At 37.1% G+C, this 22,868-nt stretch overlaps 1 protein-coding gene across 2 annotated transcripts in view; it reads right to left on the reverse strand.

Moving 5' to 3' along the window:
- MNAT1 (MNAT1 component of CDK activating kinase) overlaps nt 1-22,868 on the reverse strand; it is a 223,417-nt gene that overhangs the window by 6,049 nt on the left and 194,500 nt on the right. The window contains exon 8 of one of the 2 annotated variants that reach the window (XM_068544518.1): nt 4,590-5,050. The exons of the other annotated variant lie outside the window; for it this stretch is intronic. Coding sequence (XP_068400619.1) covers nt 4,930-5,050 — 121 coding nt within the window. The 3' untranslated portion in view covers nt 4,590-4,929. Of the gene's footprint in view, nt 1-4,589; nt 5,051-22,868 lie in introns of those variants that run through there. 2 annotated transcript variants of the gene reach the window in all.

Below are 22,868 nucleotides of genomic sequence, written 5' to 3' on the forward strand. Positions count from 1 at the left end.
GACTTGTCTAGGACTGTTGACCTTTTGGCAAGGACAGTTGCTCAGAGTTGAGAACACTGTGAGCACCATCAATAGTCAAAAAGGTAATGAGTCCAAGTAGTTCTTTACTCTTGATGAGTTAATAGACATTACTAATACTGCACAGTTCTTGTTTATTTGAGGCGTCAATTCTGACTTTGAAGTTACTGAAGAATTAGCCTCTATGAATACTCTGCACGGAACAACTACTGGTGAATACTTTCAAAGAAACTGAGAAAACTAATTCTGTAAAACCTGAAGTAGAATCTGATGTGTTATAACTGATGATGGTTAAAAAGAAAATTGTGAGGTAGAAAAAGCTCTAGTTGGAAAAATTTACAAAGCTTATGAAAATGCACGGTGTTTAAAACCTATAGTTATTCACTATATTATTCACCAGCAAGTACATTGCAGCAAATATTTGAATCTATCATGTGTTAGTGAACCAGTAATGTCAATGATAAACTTCATTTGCTTTCATGGACTTTAGCCATCCTCAAAGTCCTTGAATTTTGTCAGAAATTGAAGCTGAATTTCTTCAGCTTAACCTAAGTTTTATTTGCTTAGCAATTGTAAGGTATGACTGCAATTTTTTGGGTTCATGGCCAAGACTGAAATTTTTCTGAAGAAGAACCAACCTTAAACACTTCTAAAATACTGAGTGTCTTTGGAAATTAGTTTTTGCTAAAGACTTGATAATATTTCTCAAAGATATCAACCTACAATTACAAGGCAAACATAACTTTTACGTGAAACATACTGCAGTAGTCTGAAATGACTACAACTGTACATTTCTCATGCAATCAAAAATTAAAACAAGAAACAAGATTTTCATTCTCTCATAAATTAGCAGTGGATATATTTTCTGAGTTCAGCATTCTTGGAACCTTGGTGCAAATGCAAAGGAAATTTCCATATTTCAAAACCCATTTAACTACAATTGAACTTCCATCTGATCTTCAATTGGAAGTGATTAATGTGTTATTGTAATGACATGCTAAAAGGCAAATACCAAGGGATTAAGAATCTCATAGAGTTTTACAAATGCCTTCCAAGTGATGTATATGTTCAGTTAAAATCACATGTTCTAGAATTTGGCAGTATCTGTCTGAAAAGACTTTTTTAAAGATGAAATGTGTAAAATGTCATTACATACAACCATCAACATGTATGTGATCAATTAAAATTCATTTTGATGATAGGAACACTTAGAACCCCAATCAAAGGAACTGTAATTCCCCAAAAAGCCCTACAAAAAATGTACTCAATTATATTTTGAAGTCTGTTAATTTAAAAAATTGTGCCAATTTATTGTATCTCTTGTATCTACATAATGGCCTCTGTTTAGTCTCTTGGCCCACAGAGCCTAAAATATTTACTATCTGGTCCTACAGAAAAAGTTTGAGGACGCCTAATCTAAGTCATTAATTATAAACTCAAATGCCTTCAGAAGCTCGGTAATATAAATAGATGAAGGCAATAAATGGTAAGAAGTATAGGGAAGTAATGAATTGGAGCCTTTATTCCTTATCAAAATACACTTAAAATGGTTTTGGAGTTCAACCCAACCTATCCTGTGCAAAACCTTGAGGGCTAATTCAGCCAGGGATTGCTAGTTTGGGACTTCTAATTTTCTTCCTCTCCCTCCCCTCCAAGTGTATGTAGGTCAAGGGTCAGCAAACTTTCTGAAAGGGCCATTCAATATTTTAGGCTTTCTAAGCTATAAGGTCTCTGCTGCTTCTCAACTCTGCCATGTTAGTCCAAAAGCAGCCATAGACAATACATAAACACTGTATTCCAAAACAAAACAAAACAAAACTATTTATGAACACTGAAATTTTAATTTCATATGCTTTTCACATGTTAAAAAGTATATTATTCCTTTGGCTTTTTCCAACCTGAAAAATATACAGACACCAACCTTAACTCATGGAGCATACAAAAAAAGGAAGCCCCTGGATTTGGCCAGGGGTCTACAGTTTGCCTTCTCCCGATCTAGCTGAAGATAATTAATTTGCAAGTAGGCATAAGAACTTTTTTCCTAGTACTGTAGTAATACATCCATGTGCTAGGCTATAAATATTAAGTGTGGGTGCAAATGATGTTCTTATTCATATGTAAAGTGGTAAGATCCATTTAGTCACCCCTTAATTAGAAAAAATATGCAGTATATAATTGTAAAGAAAACAGAATTCCTTAAATGCTTCTATTAACACACTTTAACCTCTCCTCCTTTTTCCCTCAGAGTGGATAAGTGAACACGTGATTATTTCATTATGTAAATTTGGCTCACCCTAAACTTTTTGATGTGATACCTAGTAAGTGAACTCTTGGTTAATCCACTAGAAAATGACAGCTAGAACACTCATTAGATAGAATTTTTTAATTTTGTTAACTTTTTGACAAGTTTTCTGCCACCTTAATTAGATTTTGAAATGATTATCCAAACCACCTGCTGACAGCCTAAAGGTAACTTCTAAGAGAAGCTTAAATATATATTGAAAGAAATTAAGGAATACTAAATAATAATGCATCCTAATTACCATGTAAATGTATTCAGTCCATTAATATCTGCTTAAAAGGGAGTGCAGTTAGTAGTCAAATCATGTTCTACATAATGAATTCCTCAGGACTTCTACTTCTCTCAAGGATATCAACACCGTTATTTAGTTGATGTCACTTATATACCATATAAGAACTAGATACTTGATCTGTAAAATTTCCTGGAAGTCTTAAGAAGTTTGACTACTCAGATTTGGTTTTACACAGCTGTTGTTTGTAAGTTTGACAGTTTGACAGTTATCTCTACAACATGGACTCTGCAGTTTAACCACTTGGGTTCAAATCCAAACTCTTCTCCTTTTAAGATGTATTGACCTTTGGTAGGTTGCTGAACCTCTCTATGCCTTAGCATCTCCACCTGTTAAAATGGGGAAATAATATTAGCACTGTTACAAGGATTAGACAATTCATAAAGCATGAAGCACAGTGCTTGGCATATAGGTTAATGCTCGGTAGTTGTTTCTGTGCTAGTGTTATAAAATATTAAGACTTATTAAATTCATGTAGATGAAAAGACTGGTACAGCCTTTTGTCTCTGAGAGAGGAAATCACTGGGAGGACTGGGGATAATTTCATCAATGTAGAATATTTGTTATTTAGTGAATTGTTGCCATTAGGTTATCTTTCACCATTCCCTTTGATCTAATAGGGTCAGTTAACTTCTAAATTCAGCCTATTGAACAAAGTATGGCCATAGTAAGGGCAAAATAATTACAAAGGTATCTAGGTGGTGGAATTTAACTGATTTGCCAAATCAGGTGCAGGCAATTTCCACAATAATAAGGTAGGCTCAAAAAAAAGTTGTGAAAGCCTTTGAAATGTTTTGTTAATAATTAGTTCCTTCCATTTAAATACATCATACAAGGTACTGAGAATAAATAATAGTGCTTCTTTTTTAAAGACCGGATACCTTACTTTGGCAGCTGAGTACAGAAAATCCCTAACCACAAGTCCAATGTTCTCACTGTTCTTTGAACAGATTTATGTATTGTACTTAAAATGCTAGTCCTCTATTGGGGAAAACTAATAGATATGAGAAATAGGATGCAGCCTAGTAGAGTTATAGATAGAATTAGACTTGGATAAAAAACTTGTGTTCTAATTTTGGCTTTTTACTAACTTGTGTATATGATCTTGGCCTACTCAATTATTCAATGCCTTGGTTTTCTCAATTATCAAAGATAGTTAGAAGTGTTATAAAGATGAAGATGTACTCCTGAAATTAATACCTACTTAGTCAAATAAGATGGAGCTGTTAGATATGGATATTCCACCCTAATATAACCCACAAATCTTGTTTCACATAACTTTCCACTCTAACAACTGTTGTAATGGAGATTTAATAGAAAATCCTTTAATTTCCTTGAGAAACGACGTGCCATACCCAGTTATCTAGGTAACAGACTCATACAAGGTTGAGATGCTACAAATATATATCCTATCCACATCCAAACTCTTTAAGCAACATTCTGGGTATACTAAAAGCCTTTGAAGTTTCAACAGAAACTGTACCAGAGTGTGCAATTTACTCATAGGGAAATTTCATTTAAAATATATTCATTCCAGTCTCCAAGGTTTCATCATAAAATGAGCTCACATTGAGGTGAAAGGTGCCTTTTAAGTATTAAATTTTATTAACTTACTTCTTTGAATTTGTCATTCAAGCAGGTTAGTACTCTGCTCTGGTTTAGCCTAAGCGAGGCTCACAGCTGGGACCTATAACACATTGATCAAGGTTCGTCTCACTTTCCACTGCTCAAAACAGGCACTGAGTCCTTAATGTTGAGAGAGTGACATTATCACAGGTCAAGTTTTACTTGCCACAACCTGTTGGTAGAAGGAAATATATCCACTTGTCTGGACTAGTATTAAGAAGACATTGGGGAAAAAATGGGACATTTTATGAGAAGAAATAACAGACTTGGATATTAACACTAAATGTCGTATTCAAAATGGCATTTTTAATGTGTGTTCAAGTGAAACACTGTAATAAGAGAAAAACCACAAAATGGTACAAAGTCTAGCTTTATTTTTTAAAAGATTTTACAAGTCTGTCAACCTCAAACATACACAGGTGAATTATTCATAGCTTCCATCAGATGAGGCTTACAGCTTCAATCCCTCTCAGAAAAATATAAGTAAAAAATAAATCTTTTTCACAAATATGTATCCACTATATTACTCAGCTTAGTTCTGAAATTTGCTCTCTATAAATACTTTAACACAGCTGCTAGTGGTAGTACTGTTGCTGTACAGCTGCACATGGCTATAATTTTACAAGTCTGCTTTACTTTTGCTAGCTCCCTGGTTCGGCTCCAGGGTCCAAATCTTATAGAGGAGAAATAAAGGTTAACTGGGCTGCCAGAAAAGCCCACTGAATGCATCCTGTAGTGCTCTGTGACAAGCCAGAGAAGAAGTATAGCCTCCAGCAAGGTCCTGTGGAGAGGCAGCTCTGACATGGTTTAAATACCTAAAACAAAACAAAAAGTGTACCACTGATATAGAAAGCACATATAAATTGGTAACGCTTTAAAAAGCAATAGTAAAACTGATTCAAATGTTCAAGAAGAATTCTAAGGCTGAAATGTTCAGACTTTATAAATGCATTATTTCCTTTTAAAAGGAAACATACCAACTCTAAATTATAAAGCGAATTACATTAAGATCTAAAAACAGCTCTGAAGGAGGTTTCAAAAATAATACTTGCTTTTAAAATGTTCCCTATTCCCAATCTTCAGAACTAATTTATTTTGCTGGCTCTTGTTCGGCTACCTAACTGCCGCTCTCCTTCCTGGCATACTCTTAATAAATAAATGCACATCATAATACTATTGCATTACTAAAATTTCACATAAATATGTTCTGAAGAAAATATGTAAACAAGTGATAAAGGGGAGAGAACATAATAGTTACTTCAAAATTACTTCAGTATTACAAAAATATATTGTCTCCCTCCTTACACGAAAGGAAACCTTAGAAAATTACATCCAAGCAATCTCGAAAACTGAGCCTGGGTGCAAAAGAATGTCCCAATTAGTAAATACAGAAGAGTCTTTTGAGTCAATCTCAAAAGACTGTAACAGACACTATTATTCTTCAATTACACACATGTTACTTAGCAATTAAAACTCTCTACCTTGATAAAGGTACACAAACAGCCCTAAAAAATGGGATAATCCTAGCCAAAGAGGGACAACTTCTTAGCATGACTACCAGCACTGTCAGAAAACAAGTGTTTCCAGCTTTGCTTTAATGCCTAGTTTAAGAAACCACATTGTTTCTTCAGGCCTCAGGAAGCAAAGGAGCTTCATCTACCTAAGAATTACAGGTATAGCAAATGAATAAATCAGGTACCAGAACATTTTAATAACTTGGAAACTTTTCTATTCATTCATTCAGACTTCCTGTGTGTCAAAGTCTTGATGCATGAGCAACTTATTATTTCTAACATAATAACAAGTCTGTTTTTCATTTGTATCCATGTTTAATAAGCTTGTGTGATTAAAAAATATATGGCAATACAAGAGGCCAAATAGAAAAAGTGGTCAAAGTATAAGACACAGCATAAGCTCCTGCAATTGGCTATAATTTATTCACACTGCCACAGATCAAGGTGTTAATTCTTTGCTTCTCTGCCAAGGGTGAAAGGAGAAAGGAAATTAATATTTATTGAGCAACAATCTCCAAACTTTTTTGATAGTATATTTATAGCAGTAAAAATATTTGAGCATGCAGCTCCAAAACTTGTATACTTGTTCATAAATTACATAAAGTATTTATATATTATATACTATTATATAGTATATACATATATATTAATATAGTAAGTATATTATAAAATATATATAATATATAATTTGAAACATTTAAAGGATGAAACTAAAATGTTTAAATAAAAGTTCTAATATTTTCTCCCTACATCCCATCTTACATATCCTGGTGGGATGCATCTCACTTTGGAGACTACTGTTATTAAACAGTTGTTGTCAAACTCTTAATAAAACCTTGGGTGTCACAGGATTTAAATAGGGATTCACCAAACCTAATACATGGCCACAAAGGTATCTGCTTATTACCTCCCAGGATAAAATAAAATGTCCACTGTTAAGACTATGATGCATGAGAAATGAGGTAAGTGTTAAATCACCTCAGGAAGTCTAAAAATTAACCTAGAACAGCATGAAATCAATTTCTCTTCATTGAGAATTCAGTAACTATCACACAAATAAGTGAGTAATATTTTTACAGGTATCTTGAAAATGAAAATGTTCCATTCCTGACACAAGTTTCCAGCTAAGTTTTATCCACACCCCAGATAGTGTTGTATCACCCTTTTCTCTTTCCTCAGACCCTCAAAAGCAGTCTTCGCTCCAATGGCTCTTTACTCATGGCAAAATTCAAGTACCACAGTAGAATGTGTCAACCTTACAAAGCCAACTATCATAAATGAGAACTGGTTTTCATAACTGAATACAAACCACTGTGCAACTAGCTGTTTTAATTCATCACATTTTGGTATAACTTGCTTCTGGGAAAGTTGAGTCATACCATCTCTGGCTTGGCAATTCAAGCATAAACTTGCAGTGTACATACAGCTTTTTATATGTTATCCTGAGAAACCTGAAACAGCTGCACTGCTGGCAGGAAAACACAGGACCACCAGTAAAATATCCAAAACAGTTGCATCTTTTAATTTATGACTGTGCACTGTTTCCATAAAGAGTATATAAAACAGTTCAACTTTTTATAGGTAAAATGTAATAAACAGTCATACTTATTGATGTCATAAATGTGTTTTTAAAAGTTTACTTAAAATGATTAATTAGTGTTTGAAAACAGTATTTCTTGAATACAGTCATAATCTAGAGCAATGAGCAAATATTTTAAAATTTGAGTTATTAATGCTAATTTGTAGATTCTCACTGCAAACATCAAGTCCATTAAAATTTCTTTGCATAGCATTGAAAAAAATGCACTTCCCTTCTAGCAATCATTCACATCAAACATATTTGTGAGTATGATTCTTTAAAGACCTGCTTATTTACATTACTGTTTTTGATCTCTAGGGCTGCACAAAACAGTTATTATTAAATATTTCAACCTATTTTCACCATGGCAATCTACATTAATTTCAATTTTAAAAAATAAAGCAGGTCATTCTTGTTATTCAACTGTGGGCTTTTATTTTCTAAGTATCTTAACGTTCTTAAACCCTTTAATTATTGTGGTATACCAAAGTATTTTGAAGGATCTGCAACACTGAAACCACACAATGAGAATTTAGTGTTTTGCCTACTTTTTCACATTAATCCACATCTGTGTTGATTTAATTCTTTCATGACCATTACAAGTACATCACTGAATAGGATTCCTGGGGTTTCTGGCAGAGGTCAGTATCATTTCATGTACACCTTTATACAGCAGAATAAGGAAGAAGTCTTAGCCAAATTTATTTCCAAAAGTCAAGCTCAGTTGGATTTTGGAGCCTGGAAGTAATTGCTCTGACTATTTAGCCAATCCCAGGACAGTATTTCTGTTTTTCATGGGTTTATTTTAAATACCTGTAAATCTTATAAGCAGAAACCAGGAAAGAAAAAAAAGAGGTTTGCTTATTTTGGTACCTATTCCTTATTTTTACTGAAAGCAGACTAAACTCAAAGATTTAAAAATCATACCTTTGATTATTTTCTTAAGGCTAAAAAAAAAAGTATGTTTTCAAAAGCATGTCTAAGATAATTCCTGTACAAAGGGCATCTTATGCCCTAATTTATACTACGTCTAAAGGTGCCTTCCTTTGCCATTACCCATCAAAATCTCTTTCAAACAGACTTTGGAGAAGGAGGAGGAAAAGGAGGGAATGGATCCTGAGAGGGGAGTAAAGGATTAAGCATAAGAAAACCACACTTGAAAGCCTGTTCCTGAACTTTGATTTCCTACACTGTCATTTTCTTCTGTTACATTTAGCAGCTTTTGCTCCCAAAGAAGGTGGTATAATTTACACTTAGCTTCAGAAAGACTTCATTTTCTCAGTTCTTTAACATAAGAGAGTTCCTCTGAAATTACTCTTTTACTATTTCCCTTCCTTTAAAAGCCCTATATTGACCATATGGCTGAAGTTTTGGACTCAGCTCATTTTAGTGCTATGTAACAATTCTTTTGAGTTCTCAGCTAGGGGCAGAGGGCAGGGGTTGTCACTCAGAACCAAGAGGCAGCACTCTTCCCCTCCAGTCATAACCTCCTCATGAAAACCCTTGAAATGTTTTTGGCTCCAGAGAATCAAAGAATCTCAGAATTTAGACTGAAATGAAAATGTGAAGTTCATATTAGTTTCCTCCACCTCAAATTACCAGGCCCTACGGAGAGTTTAAAAATAATAAAAAGTCCAACTTTTTAACTCCACTGAGTTATAAACTTGGACTGGTTCAAACTAAGAAAGGGAATGAACTCTAGAGACTAAGACTTTCTTTTTACAAGGTGGCCCATTTTTTAAAGTCTGCATTTAAAGCCATCATGCGTTGAAAAGACCAGTTCCAAGTAGTTCTGCCTCCCAGCCTGCAAAATTCAAATCTAAGTACCATTAAGAGAGATCAGCTAACAGATCTCAGCTGTCAAGACCAAGAGCTCTTGTAAGAAATTCAGCCAAAGCTATAAAAGATTTACCTTAACAACCTGAAGTCTATCTCAAGATTTAAAAACAATCAGAGCAATGATGTGCTCAGACAATTATCACTAAAATGCAGAAACATTCTAAAAACTGAGGTTAGTGCTCAGGTGTCCTAATCCAATCACAATGTCAGAATAACAGATAAACTGTCTACATAGAGAAATTGATAACCATATATTCTAACATAAATGAGGAAAGTGCTACAAGTCAGAATTACTGTCCATAATTCTTAGGGCAGTTTGGTCATAAAAATACATGGCTTCATGAACTCCAACCAAAAATATAACAAATTCCACAAACAGTCATGATGCTACTCTTCACTTTATTATCTAGCCAGCAACTTGAATAAACTACTTATTAAAGCTGATTTCAGATTTACACTAACATAAATGGGAATCAAGTGACCAATTATTCCAGATATTTAGACCATCTGAACACCAAAGCTCAGATTTGGAAATTAAAAGCCACACTGCGCCAAAGTAAGAGATAATTACAGATTGCTCAGATAAGTCTTTCTGAATTATAACTGAAGCAAACTGTACAATTTATTACTATCAAAGAACACACCAGGAATTTTAGGTCAAGATAGCTATTACTGAAAGTTAATGTAACTACATAGTGAAAGGAATACTTTCTTGATTTGAGTGTGAATTACTGAACACATAGACGACATAGCCCATTCTGGTTTGTCTAATGTAATGTTTTACTATGAATTCCATGCTAGTAACAGATGTATGCCGGAAGTTTCATCACATCTTTATAAAGGAAGAATGAGTAATTTTTCCCCAAGTGTGGGACAGGTAAAATGCAAAAATTCATATGTATGCAGCTCATTCATTTTTCAAAAAAAAAAAAATTACTCAGTATCTGCTATTTGCCAGGTATTGAAGCAACTCTCAGAATAAAACAGACAGCAAAGACTCCATGCTTTCATGGAACTTGTAATTCAGTAGGGGAAAAAAAAAAAAAAAAAGGATGTTAATAAATATCATGAAAGAGAAAGTCAGGGCTCTATGGGTGTGGATAAAAAGGGAAACCAATATGAACAAGTTTAGAAAAGGCCTTCCTAAAGAAATGACAGTTAAGCTTAGATCCAAAGGATGAGGAAGAGTTAGCAAGGCAAGAGGAGTAGAGCAATGGTCTAGCAAAGGGAAGAACTTAGGTAAAGCAGTAAGGAGCCACAGCGCATACTGAGAATACAGGAAAACGGTCACTCCAGCTCAGGATGAGGCTAGTGATGCAGGCAGAAAGTATCCAAAAGAAGACCTTATAGGAATGTTAAGAACTGCAAATTTTATTCAAAGGGAAATTGGAAGCCACTAAAAATTTGTCAGGAACCTGGTCATTTAAATAGGCTAGTTTGGCTGCACAGTGGATTAGAGAAGCAGAAGTTGATTATAGAGACACTCCGTATGAGAATGTTTCTCTATTCCAGGCTTGAGACAATGGTTCCTGGATTAGGGTGGTGGCAGTGGAAATAAAGTACTAGTTCAAGAGATAGTTAAGGACCAACTGAATATGGGGGAAGGGGAAGGGAAGGAGAAAGTATTGTCAAGCTCAACTTCCAGCTACCTAGTCAGGTATAACAGAAAAGATGCCCTCACAGAGATAATGGAAAACTGGAGGAGGAGAAGCAAATTGGGGTGGGACAAGAGAAAAGGGAAAGATCATGAGTTTAATTTTGGACTTGAGTCTGAAGCGCTTATATAAGAAATACATGAGTTGAGATGCAGAATGGTAGCTGGATATATGCACCAAGTGCTAAGAATAAAATTATGGAATGAACATAATTTGGGAGTTATCAGTATTTAGATGGTATTTGAAACCATAAGAGTAGATGCTTAATATTTAGGGAGGGGAGACAGAATGAGAAGAGAGAAAGGACCGAGGCAGAGACCTAGAGAACTACAATGTATAATCGTATGACAAAAGAAGCTGTGGTGGTTAATTTTATGCATCAACATAAAATTATGTTGAATAAGCCACACAACACCCAGATATCTGGTTTATCATTACTCTGTGTGTGTGTCTGAGTGTCTGTGAGGGTGTTTCTGGAAGAGATTAGCATTTGAATTGACGAACTAAGTAAAGCACATGGCCTTCCCCAGTGTGGGTGGGTATTATCTAATCTGTTGAGACCTGAGATTAACAAAAAGGTGGAGGAAAGTTTAATTCACTCTGCCTGACTCTTTAAGCTGGAACACTGATCTTCTCTTGTCCTTGGTGCTCCAGACTGGCATCTAGACTTGGACTAGCATCTACACCATTGCTTCTGTTTCAGGCCTTTGAAATGCAGCACCAGTTTTCCCAGCTCTCCAGCTTGTAGACAGCAGATCATGGGACTTTTCAGCCTCCATAACTGCGTGAGCCAATACCTTATAATTTCCTTCCTTCCTTCCTTCCTCCCCCTTCCCTTCCTTCCTTCCTTCCTCCCTCCCTCCCTCCCTTCCCCCTTCCCCTCCTTCCTCCCTCGCTCCCCCCTTCCCTCCCTCCCTCCCCTCCCTTCCTTGCCTTCCTCCCTCCCTCCCTCCCTCCCTTTCTTTCCTTCCTTCCCTTCCTCCTTTCCCTCCTTTCCTCCATCTCTCCCTTCCTTCCCTCCCTTCCTCCCTCCCTTCCTCTATTTCTCCTAAAGGTTCTGTTTCTCGGGACAATCCTAACACGGAAGTTAAGATATTTTAAAGTGAAGGGTGTATTCAGGTATGGTAAATGCTGCCGTCCCCTGCCAATATCTCATATACTCTCTTCCCCTCGACTTGCACAGGAGGTAGATGCAAGGGAGGTATAAGCCACTTGGAAAAGAGTTAGAACCTGCTACTTGTGCCTCTCCCCTTCTTGTAATTTTAGGGAGATAATAATAGCAGACAGGGACAGAAAACCTATTAGATTTCTCCATCAAGGGGCTCCAAGGGGCCTATTCCTAGTATTGGGTGGGCCAAAAAGTTCGTTCGGGTTTTCCGTAACATGTTATGGAAAAACCTGAACGAACTTTTTGGCCAACCCAATACTTATAGCAGTAGTGTTTCTTACAGCAAAAGAACAAAAGAAACAACCCAAGTGTCCATTGACAGGAGAATGGACAAATTATTATTACTTATACAGTATAATATTATACAGCAGTAAAAACAAAGGAGCTACAGCTACATGCATGCATGTATCAACATTGGGGAATCTCACAAACAATGCTGAGAAAACAAAAACTACAAACAAGTTACAGAAAATATGCAGAGCATGGTCCATTTATATAAAGTTCTAAACATGCAAAACTAAATACAGAATATGTATATATATATATGACCAAACTGTAAAGAAAAGCAAGGAAATGATAATCACCATATTCAGGGTGAGTGAATCTCTGATGTTAGGTGGAACCACAGCAGGGGTAAGAGAAATGCACACAGGTAGTTTCAACAGCATTGGTTATGCTCCATCTCATAAGTTAATACGTAGAATTCAAAATACAGGACTTGAAGGAGTAGAGGAGGGAGAAGCAATAAGAATGGAAACAATTTAGCAACTGTTTTATTATTACTCTTTATCAAGTATATATACTATATATTTTCTATGTATGAAATATTTCATTAAAAAGAGTAGCGCAGGGCTTCCCTGGTGGCGCAGTGGTTGAGAATCCGCCTGCCAATGCAGGGGACACGGGTTCGAGCCCTGGTCTGGGAGGATCCCACATGCCACGGAGCAACTAGGCCCGTGAGCCACAACTGCTGAGCCTGCACGTCTGAGGCCTGTGCTCCGCAACAAGAGAGGCCGCGATAGTGAGAGGCCTGCGCACCGCAATGAAGAGTGGCCCCCACTTGCCACAACTAGAGAAAGCCCACGCACGGAAACGAAGACCCAACACAGCCATAAATAAATAAATAATAAATAAATAAATAAATAAAATAAAGTAGTTCCTCGTGCAGGTTCTCAAGTCAGGTTTAAAAAAAAAAAAAAAAAAAGAGTAGTGCACAAAAGATAGTCACACCCCACAGCTGCCATTAATCCAGTCAACAATCTTAATGGAAACACTGAACCATTCCTAGTTGACCTTGATTTCACCAAATATTACTACTTATAGCTACTTTGATTCCATTTGTAATAATTCATGTTAATTATAATAATCATCTTAAAGTATATTTAATACTAAAACATGTTACATTCATATTGTTCTTTCTACTATTTTAGTAGACTCCCTCCTGGTTTCCATGCAAAGTCAATAACTAATTTAAGATGAGAAAAGTTAGTAAAATCAGATTTATCAGCAAAGAACCCTTTGAAGATTACACATCTAAACAGCAGGCCTAATGATCAGTGGTTAAAAAGCTGATCTACTAAAGCAGCAAAAACAAAGTGATGGATGAAATCAGTTAAGTGGTCAATGAAGCCTCAGCCAAAGCCCTGATAAACTGGAATCTTTTCCCACGATAATGCTGCAAATTTCTATTTCTTTATTAGCATGAAACATACTGAGCTCTCTGGGGCTAGTATTAAGGCTAACAGCCTAGATGGAGAAACCAAATTCAGTTCCTCTCCCCATCCAATGGTAGTTGGGTAAGCACCCTGCTAAGTTTGAAGAAGGAAAACTCTCCGCATTGGTATGGTCTCCTAATGACTACAGACTCTAAATTAAATATAAACCACCCCAGTCTTCTCCCCTGTACCATTTCCCCCTTTGTCCCTGTACCACATAAATATATAAAGACATAATGATTTAGTAGAAAGGACAAAGATTTTAGAAACAGATACATTTGGGTTTGAATCCCTCCTTGGACAACTACTAACATTATGATTTAGAAAGTTCTTTTATTTTTCAAACTTCAGCTTTTTTTTCTGTAAAAGGGAGATAATAATACCTCATACTATTTTTTAGAAGATTAAATTTAAAAATATACAAGTAAAGCGTATGGCACAGAAGAGACATTTGATAAGGTATAGTGTCCCTGTACAAACTACATGTTCTCTCTCTCTCTTTTTTAAACATCTTTATCAGAGTATAATTGCTTTACAATGGTGTGTTAGTTTCTGCTTTAAAACAAAGTGGATCAGCTATACATATACACATATCCCCATATTTCCTCCCTCTTGTGTCTCCCTCCCACCCTCCCTATCCCACCCCTCTAGGTGGTCACAAAGCACCAAGCTGATCTCCCTGTACATATTCTCTTTGACACTATTAATACAAGGTATGCTTTCACAAGGAATAGGCTTTTCATAGCCCAAATTTCCAAAGTCCTTTACCTTTTACTAATTAGCATGTACTTCTCCTTTCCAACTCTGTGACCTTCATCTACTCCCATATCTACTCCAACAATAATGTTGCCCTCTCTCTTCCCCCTTTCATTATACCCCAATTATGAAGATCCGAGTGAAGCTTTCGTTTTTGTTTTTTTTGAATTAGACAAATTAGAGTACTGCTTGTTAATATTTTATCACAGGGTAACAGAGTAACCCAAGGACGCCAATACCTACATGTTAAAAGTGGGAAAAATTTACATACATACACATACAGCATATATAATACATTTATATATTCACAAACATATATGTGCAGATCTATACTTCATAAATTCTATGCACACCCTAGAATATTTTATTTCAAAAGTTAAATTGCTACATTATTTCCACTCTCACCACCGTTTCTTCCTCTTATTCTTCATATCCTGTGTCTTAACTCCCACTCCTATGAACTGACCCTTTCTCTGTCCTTGTCCTCCTCAACATCTTCCACTCTCTCTACATCTGGAGACAGCCTCCAGCTGTGAAATGCTCTTAGCCTATGGCTTCCATAAAAATGCCTATAATTTGGACCATACTCCTAACTGCTTTGATACATGATTCCCCAAATTTCCCTTCTTCCACCTGCTTCCTAATTTACTAGTTTTCTTTTCAGCTTACTTCCTCTTCTCCAATTCTTGACTCCATCTCTGAAATGGATTCATTCACCACCACCTTCATTCACTACCTCTGTTCTACTAAACCCTATAATGCTATCCTTTGCCCTTTTGCCCTTCTTTCTGTTTGGGCGGCCCTTTGCACTTGACTGTCTCACTTGCACTATAAATTTAATATTTTCATAACTGAACTCATCTTCCTTTACAAACCTACCCCTCTGTGTCTCTTATTTCTCTTAATAGTTTCAACATACTCTTAAGGTCATTTTGGAATCCTCTTTCCCCTGCATACCAATGAGAAATCTACATCACAGTATCTCTCTACAAACATCTATTTACCTCTCACATCATCTTCATTGCCAATATTATTACCTTATTTCAGCTCCTTATTACCTCTTTCTGGACTACTGCTAATAGTCTCTTAACTGAGCTCCCTATTTCCAGTATGGTCTCTCCATTCCAACCTATTCATGGTTACCAAATTACTGTTCCTAGGGCAAAGCTCTGCATCGCTCTCACACAAACAGACGTTCATAGGCTCCCTGCTGTGTGTAGAATGAAGTCAAAATTCCTTAGACTACCATTCAAGGACTATTGCACTTGATTCCAACCTACCTTTCCAAACATATTTCCCATTAATTATCTCCACATACCCTGAACTTAAGTCAAAGTCAACCATGAGGTTTTCAGTTATTCCCTATGAAAGCCTCATCACTACTCACTCCATACCTTTGTGTAGGCTGTTTCATTATCTTGGAATGACCTCATCATTGCCTGTCTTCCAAAGCCATGGTTCAAATGTCAACCCCTCAATTCTGAACAGAAACTTGAGAAGCTTCCTATGCAACACAGAAATGTTATATATACTATAAGAAAAAAATAAAATAAAATAAAATAAAATATAAAATAAATAACTAAGTTTAAAAGCAAGAAAACTCGGGCTTCCCTGGTGGTGCAGTGGTTGGGGGTCTGCCTGCTAATGCAGGGGACGCGGGTTTGAGCCCTGGTCTGGGAAGATCCCACATGCCACGGAGCAACTAGGCCCGTGAGCCACAACTGCTGAGCCTGTGCGTCTGGAGCCTGTGCTCCACAACAAGAGAGGCCGCGATAGTGAAGAGGCCCGCGCACCGCGATGAAGAGTGGCCCCCGCTTGCCGCAGCTGGAGAAGGCCCTCGCACAGAAACGAAGACCCAACACAGCCAAAAATAAATATAAAAATAAATAAATAAATAAAAGATTACTATAAAAGCAAGAAAACTCTCAAATGCCAGAAATAATAGACGAACACAAAGTCAGAGCATGAGCAGAGGCCGAAGTTCAGGGAAGTGGTGACCAGTGATTCGACACCCATATAGGGACAGAAGACAGGCTGCAGCCCTGTCAGAGGTAGGAAGCTGGAACTAGGCTTGGCTCCCTGCATATAACCTGGAGCTACAAAATGCTGTCCGTCCCATTTGTAAAACAACTTGTAGGAAAATTTTGTTCACTGGCCTGGGACAGTCACAAGAAAGTCTAGGGGCATTGGTAGAAAATAAATCATACATAAGAAATCATAATACCCAAGACTACTCCCCCGCCAGGAAATTAAGAATAGCAATTGTTCCAGATTCAGTGAAGCCAATAGGACCTTGGCAGAAGCAAACATGAATCTCTACATCAGCATGCCTTCACAATCCAAGGCTCATGGGAAAGCAACTCCCACTAAAAAAGGGTTCATATTTAAAAAAATAAAAAGAGGAAGAAGAAGAAATGAACTTCACTTATAAAAAGAGTCAGAAGACACAAACAACCAATGGCAGGACTAACACTCAGACCCATAGATAAGAGAATCTGAAAGAAACATTAAAAGAAGTACATTTCATGTCAAAAGAGATGAAGAAAGAAATAGATGCCATAAGGCAAGAAAAATACGAAAAAAACAGACATTTTCTTTAAAAAAAATCCAACAGCAATATTTGGAACAAAAACATCAATGGACAGGTTAAGCAGTTGATTATCCACAGACAGAGAGAAAATGAGTAAATTGGAAGACACGCGTGGAAAACACAAAGAATTTAGCAGGGCTTAAAAAGATGGAAAATGTGAAAGAAGCACTAAAGGAGATACTGCAGCAAGGTGGAAGTTAAATCCCAATGGGAAGAACAGGATACAAGGAGCAAAGATGAGCCAAAAACACTACCACCACCACCACAAAATGGTGTCAAAAGAAGGGGAAGTCTAAGGTTAAAACATTCTAAAGCCTTTGTTTTGTTCAAATGGAAGAAAGATGTTACCTTTAGACCTCTGAAAAATAACATTTGTTAATTCCGGGTGGCAGAATTATATTTCTTTATTAGATTATTCTCTGTACTTCTCTATGTTTAAAATATTTAACAACATTTTTGGATGCCACTTCCTCTGGATTGCCCAGGCAGAATTACTTCTTCCTCCTCTGACTTTGCATGCACTTTACCTCTCTGGTAAGTATCATGGCTTTTTATAAATGTTATATATTCCCTGTTAGATAAGTTTCTTGATAGCAAGATAAATATCTACTCACTAAACAGCCATCGCTTTAAAAAAAAAATCCTAATTTGTAAGTAGAGGGTATAGAATTTTTTAAACTAAATCAACGCTTGTTAAGTTAAGGATCTAAAGAATGGCCATGAAAATAGATGTCAAGTAAAAATATACAGGACATGAAAAGAGTTATCACCACAAATTATGAGCTATGGAGGAAGATGGCAGAGGACTGAATGGAAGACAGGCTGTGTACATCAGTCACTGAGGAAGACAGGAAGATTTCCTGGAAATTAGAAGATGTCTACAATAATGACAGAGATGGGCATAATGTATAAATATGTAGAGTGTAAAATGACATTATTTAACATAAAAATATTCGTATTTTCGTAAATAGGTGTATTTGAAAATTGTTTTGAGATTTTATCATGCTCTGTCTCATAAGCTGAACTCTCAATGTGTTAACCAATTTTATACTCAGAGATATATACTATAATGGAGTATAGCTATAAATGCAAAGAAAAACCAGAAATTCAAACAGAAGTAGACACACCCAAAGCTAGATATCTTGTAAGATATTTATTTTTCCACTCAAAGCACCTTCTCAAAAGCTCTATTTCGTACACTGGAATCTGAATCATGTCGATAACTTAGATAAATCTCTAAAGCAAACAATAACAAGCAGAGACAAAGTCAAGTAGATAAAATAACTGATGTTTTTCCTTAATTATGGAAAATTCTATTTTCCAGCAAGTAAAAACAGGTTCATAAAATATCTACTCAAGGGAGCAGTGACTATAAGCAGTAAAATCTGAAAAAGCTCCAAGAGTTCTGGTTTAATGCATAACAATTTCAAGTTTTTAAGAAGCATTTTTAATACTTAAGCCCACAGAAAACTTGTACTCTCTTCCAAAAGCAAAACCACAGCATCACTTTGGGAAAAAAAAAATCTATGCCCATTATCATAAGTAATGTGCTAATGCAATCAATTTTTACCAAAAATGAAGTTTTTCTGGAATAGAATGCCTTAATAGACTAATCAGTCAGTGGGTTAAATACCATTTGGACCAAAAACTTCATGTGTAAAGAAAATATTTTCCTCTTATTTAAAAAATTATAGCCTTATTTTCAGTATTCTGATTTGTTTCCAGACTACATTTTTTAGCAATGCGTTATGCCTTTGCACATGCTGGTATATTTTAAATAAAAACACATTTTAATCAGTTACATATGACTTATTTTGAAAATAAGTTTTTAAAGTTTAATTTTACAGAACCTGCTTTAATACACTGTAAAACTTCTTCTTAAACACCTAGATTTCTTATTTCATAACTTTAAAAGATTAAAGAAAGAAAAAAGCCCTATTGTTTTCTTGAATTCTACCTTTTGGGAGAAAAATTATTTTTACTTGTTGTTCCAAAGTTCATAAAACAAGCCAGATAATATGCTTATCTCTAGGATCATGCTTTGAGGTGGACCTGCCTCAATGAGTCAGCAAAAGTAAAAAAGAAGCAAAATACAGGGATTTCCCTGAAGGTCCAGTGGTTAGGACTCCACGCTTCCACTGCAGGGAGCATGGGTTCGATCCCTGGTCAGGGAACTAAGATCCCACATGTCATGCAGCACTGCCAAAAAAAAAAAAAAAAAAAAAGCAAAATACAAACTAAGATTATTCATGATTTTTTTGTTCCTAATTGGGCCTCCATTTGTAAAAACTAATGTTTTATGGAACTAAAGATAGGATAATTTTATTTGAAATGATATAAAATAAATACCAAGGGGATACAACCCCATCCTTTAAAGACACACTTAAAATAAATCCTACATGTGGTTACTGAAAATGAATTTTAAATGTTTTGTAAAATACATGAGAGGAATAGTGGGTAAAGAAAGCATAGACAGTACAGTAAGGGAAGTAACACAGAATCCTAAAACTGGAAGGGAACATTAGAAATCATCTTATCTCACTGCTCATTAACAAATAAAGCTCACCAACCATGCCAAGACACAGCCCTGCCCACCAGCAGGTGGGCACCAGCTGCAGGACCTCCCAGGGCCCTGCAGACAGGCACCTGAGGAGCTGGCTAGCAAAGCCCTAGTACCCCAAGGCACCACAGCCAGCTGTGTGAGGACATGGCCACACTCACCAGCAACTGGCAGCCTCCACACAAGGCAGGGCCTGGCAGCCAACCAGGCAGAGGGCAGAAGTGCACCCACAGTGTCTACCAGTGCACCCACAGTAGTCAACCCCTCCTCAACAGAAGAACCTGCACACCCTACATATGGGGGAAGCCCTAGAGCATACAGCTCTGGTAACCAGAGAGTAGTGTGCTGCTGACACAGGACATCACCTACAAAAGACCACTTCTCCAAGATCGGGAAACATAACCAACCTACCTAATACACAGAAATAAAAACAGAGAATTAGACAAAATGAGACAACAGAAGAATATGTTCCAAAAGAAGGAACAAGATAAAACCTCAGAAGAACTATGTATGCAGAGTGGAGGAAAGCGATCTACCCAATAAAGAGTTCCGGGTAACGATCATAAAGGTGCTTAATAAACTGAGGAGAAAAATGGATGAAAACAGTGAGAAGTCTAACAAAGAACTAGAAAATATAAAGAAGGATCAAACAGAGCTGAAGAATATAGTAACTAAAATAAAAAACACACTAGAAGGAATCAACAGCAGATTAAATAATAAAGAGGAATGGATCAGTGAACTGGAAGAATGAGTAGTAGAAATCACACATGCAGAACAGAAAAAAGAATAAATAACGAGGACACTTTAAGAGAAAACTAGGACTACATCAAGCATACTAAGCATACTATATATAGGAGCCCAAGAAGGAGAAGAGGAAGGAGCAGAGAATTTATTGTAGAAATAATAGCTGAAACTTTCCAACCCTGGGAAAGGAAACAGACATCCAAGTCCAGGAAGCACAGAGAGTCCCAAACAACTTTAAACCAAAGAGGTCCAAGACACACTGTAATTAAAATGGCAAAACATAAAGATCAAGAGAGAATATTAAAGCAGCAGCAGAAAAGGAACTATTTACATACAAGGGACCTACCATAAGGCTACCAGCCGACGTTTCAGCAAAAACTTTGCAGTCCAGAGGGAGTGGCAAAATACATTCTAAGTGATAAAAGGGAAAAAGTCTACAATCAGCAATACTCTAATTGGCAAGGCTATATTCAGATTTTAAGGAAAAATAGAGTTTTACAGACACCAAAAAAGCAAAAGAGCTCAGCTTGTAAACTAGCTTTATAAGAAATGTTAAAAGGGATTCTTCTAAGGGGAAAAAAACCACAATTAGAAATATAAAAATTACAAAAGGAGCACACTGAGATCAAGATGTTGGAGTAGGAGGACATGGAACTCACCACCCCTCATGAAGAGATCTCCATGTGCAGCGATTCACACTGAAAACTAACTGAAGACTGGCAGAAAGACTCTTGTACAACCAAAGCTGTAAGAAAGATGTACACAGAATCAGGAAGGAAGGGAAGAGAAGCAATCAGGTTGGGACCTGTGCCCTTACAGGGAGACACAGAGGGTTGAGCCATATATTGAGTGCTTCAGCCCTAGGGTCCAACACTGGAAAGACGAGTCCACTTAGCTGGGTAGAAATATAGTGGGACCAACAGGAGGGCTGTAAGAAACATAGATTCTATGCAGGAAAAGCGTGAATACGTGCTTACTCTTGAAACAAGGCAGAGAAAGCAAATTGAAACTGCACTGGACTCTGGTCCATTTCCCACAGCCAGCCTGGCATGAGTCCCAACCTGAGCCAAGTGCCCGCTCAGGCGCTGCTTGCTTCACAACACAACTCCACATTAGGGCGAGGGCTGCCTCAGCCAAGGGTAGTACTCAGTTGTGAAGGACTGTGCCAGCCTGGGGCCAGGGAGGCATCTGAACAGGGTGGGGGTTAGGCCATTACTGGGCTTATAAAAAGGAAGTGAATCAAAAGTGGTCTTGGGCTCTGCCTCCAGCAGGGACTGCCACAGCTGCACCCAGATGCATGCTAAGTGCCTATACCCACACTGAGCATCCACACCGCCCTACCTACTCTGCAATGTAGCTCCACACTAGGGCAAGGGCTGTAGCAACCAAGTGGAGTGCTCAGTTGTGCGGGACACAAAGGCAGCTTGGACCCAGGACAGCAACTGAATGGGGCAAGGGCAGTCATAACTGATGCTTATTGAGGCAGCACGTCACAAGCGGTCACATGCTCTGACTGTGGCCAGGACCACCACAGCCCGCATCCAGACCCACACTGAGCTCCTGTGCTGGCCCCTCTTGTTCCAGTACTGCTCAGCCTGTGGGGCAAGGGTGCCAGTGCTGGGATGGGGAGAGCACACACTTAGAGGAAATGAAGCCAGCTCAGACCCAATCCTTAAAGCTTCTGCTCCAGCAATATGGGAACTGACCCTGCCCCCCAATAGGGGGTGGTGTTGGCTACTGAGCAGAGGGGAAGCCCCAACTCACACTTGGCTCCACTCTAGCCCCTCCATTTCCAGCCCCACCTCCTACCCTAGGGAAAGACATAACTTGTGCTCACGTCAGATCCAGCTCTCCTACCAAAGTCACTGGGTACATACAGACTATATAGGGATGCTTCCATACAAGGACACCCCTTCAACAATACAACAGGTAACTGTTTCACCTAATTTCAGAGACAGAGAAAGTTAAGCAAAATGAGAAAGCAGAGGAATTTTTTTCAATTGAAAGAATAAGAGAAAACCTCTGAAAATTACCCAAAAAAATCTCAACAATAAAAGCAAAAAAACAGTAAAGGTAGTAGATCAACCATGTATAAAGCTAGTAGGAAGGTTAAATGATAAGGTAGTAAAATCACCTATATCCACAATAAGTAGCTAAGGGATATACAAAACAAACAGATGTAAAATTATGATGTCAAAAATATTAAAGGCAGGGGAGTAAAAATACAGGGTTGTTAGGATGTGTTGGAACTTAAAAGATCAACTTAAAATAATCATTCATATATATGTATGTGTGTGCGTGTATGTGTGTAACAATACTTATATGAGACAAAATAGACTTTAGTACAAAGACTATAACAAGAGACAAAGAATGACATTACATAGTGATAAAGGGATAGATCCAACCAGAATATATAACAGTTGTAAATATATATACACCCAAAATAGGAACACCTAAATACATAAAGCAAATATTAACAAACATAAAGGGAGAAATTGATGGTAACACAATAA

This window comes from Eschrichtius robustus, chromosome 1 (genome assembly GCF_028021215.1).
Source record: "Eschrichtius robustus isolate mEscRob2 chromosome 1, mEscRob2.pri, whole genome shotgun sequence".
NCBI classification, from domain to species: domain Eukaryota; kingdom Metazoa; phylum Chordata; class Mammalia; order Artiodactyla; family Eschrichtiidae; genus Eschrichtius; species Eschrichtius robustus.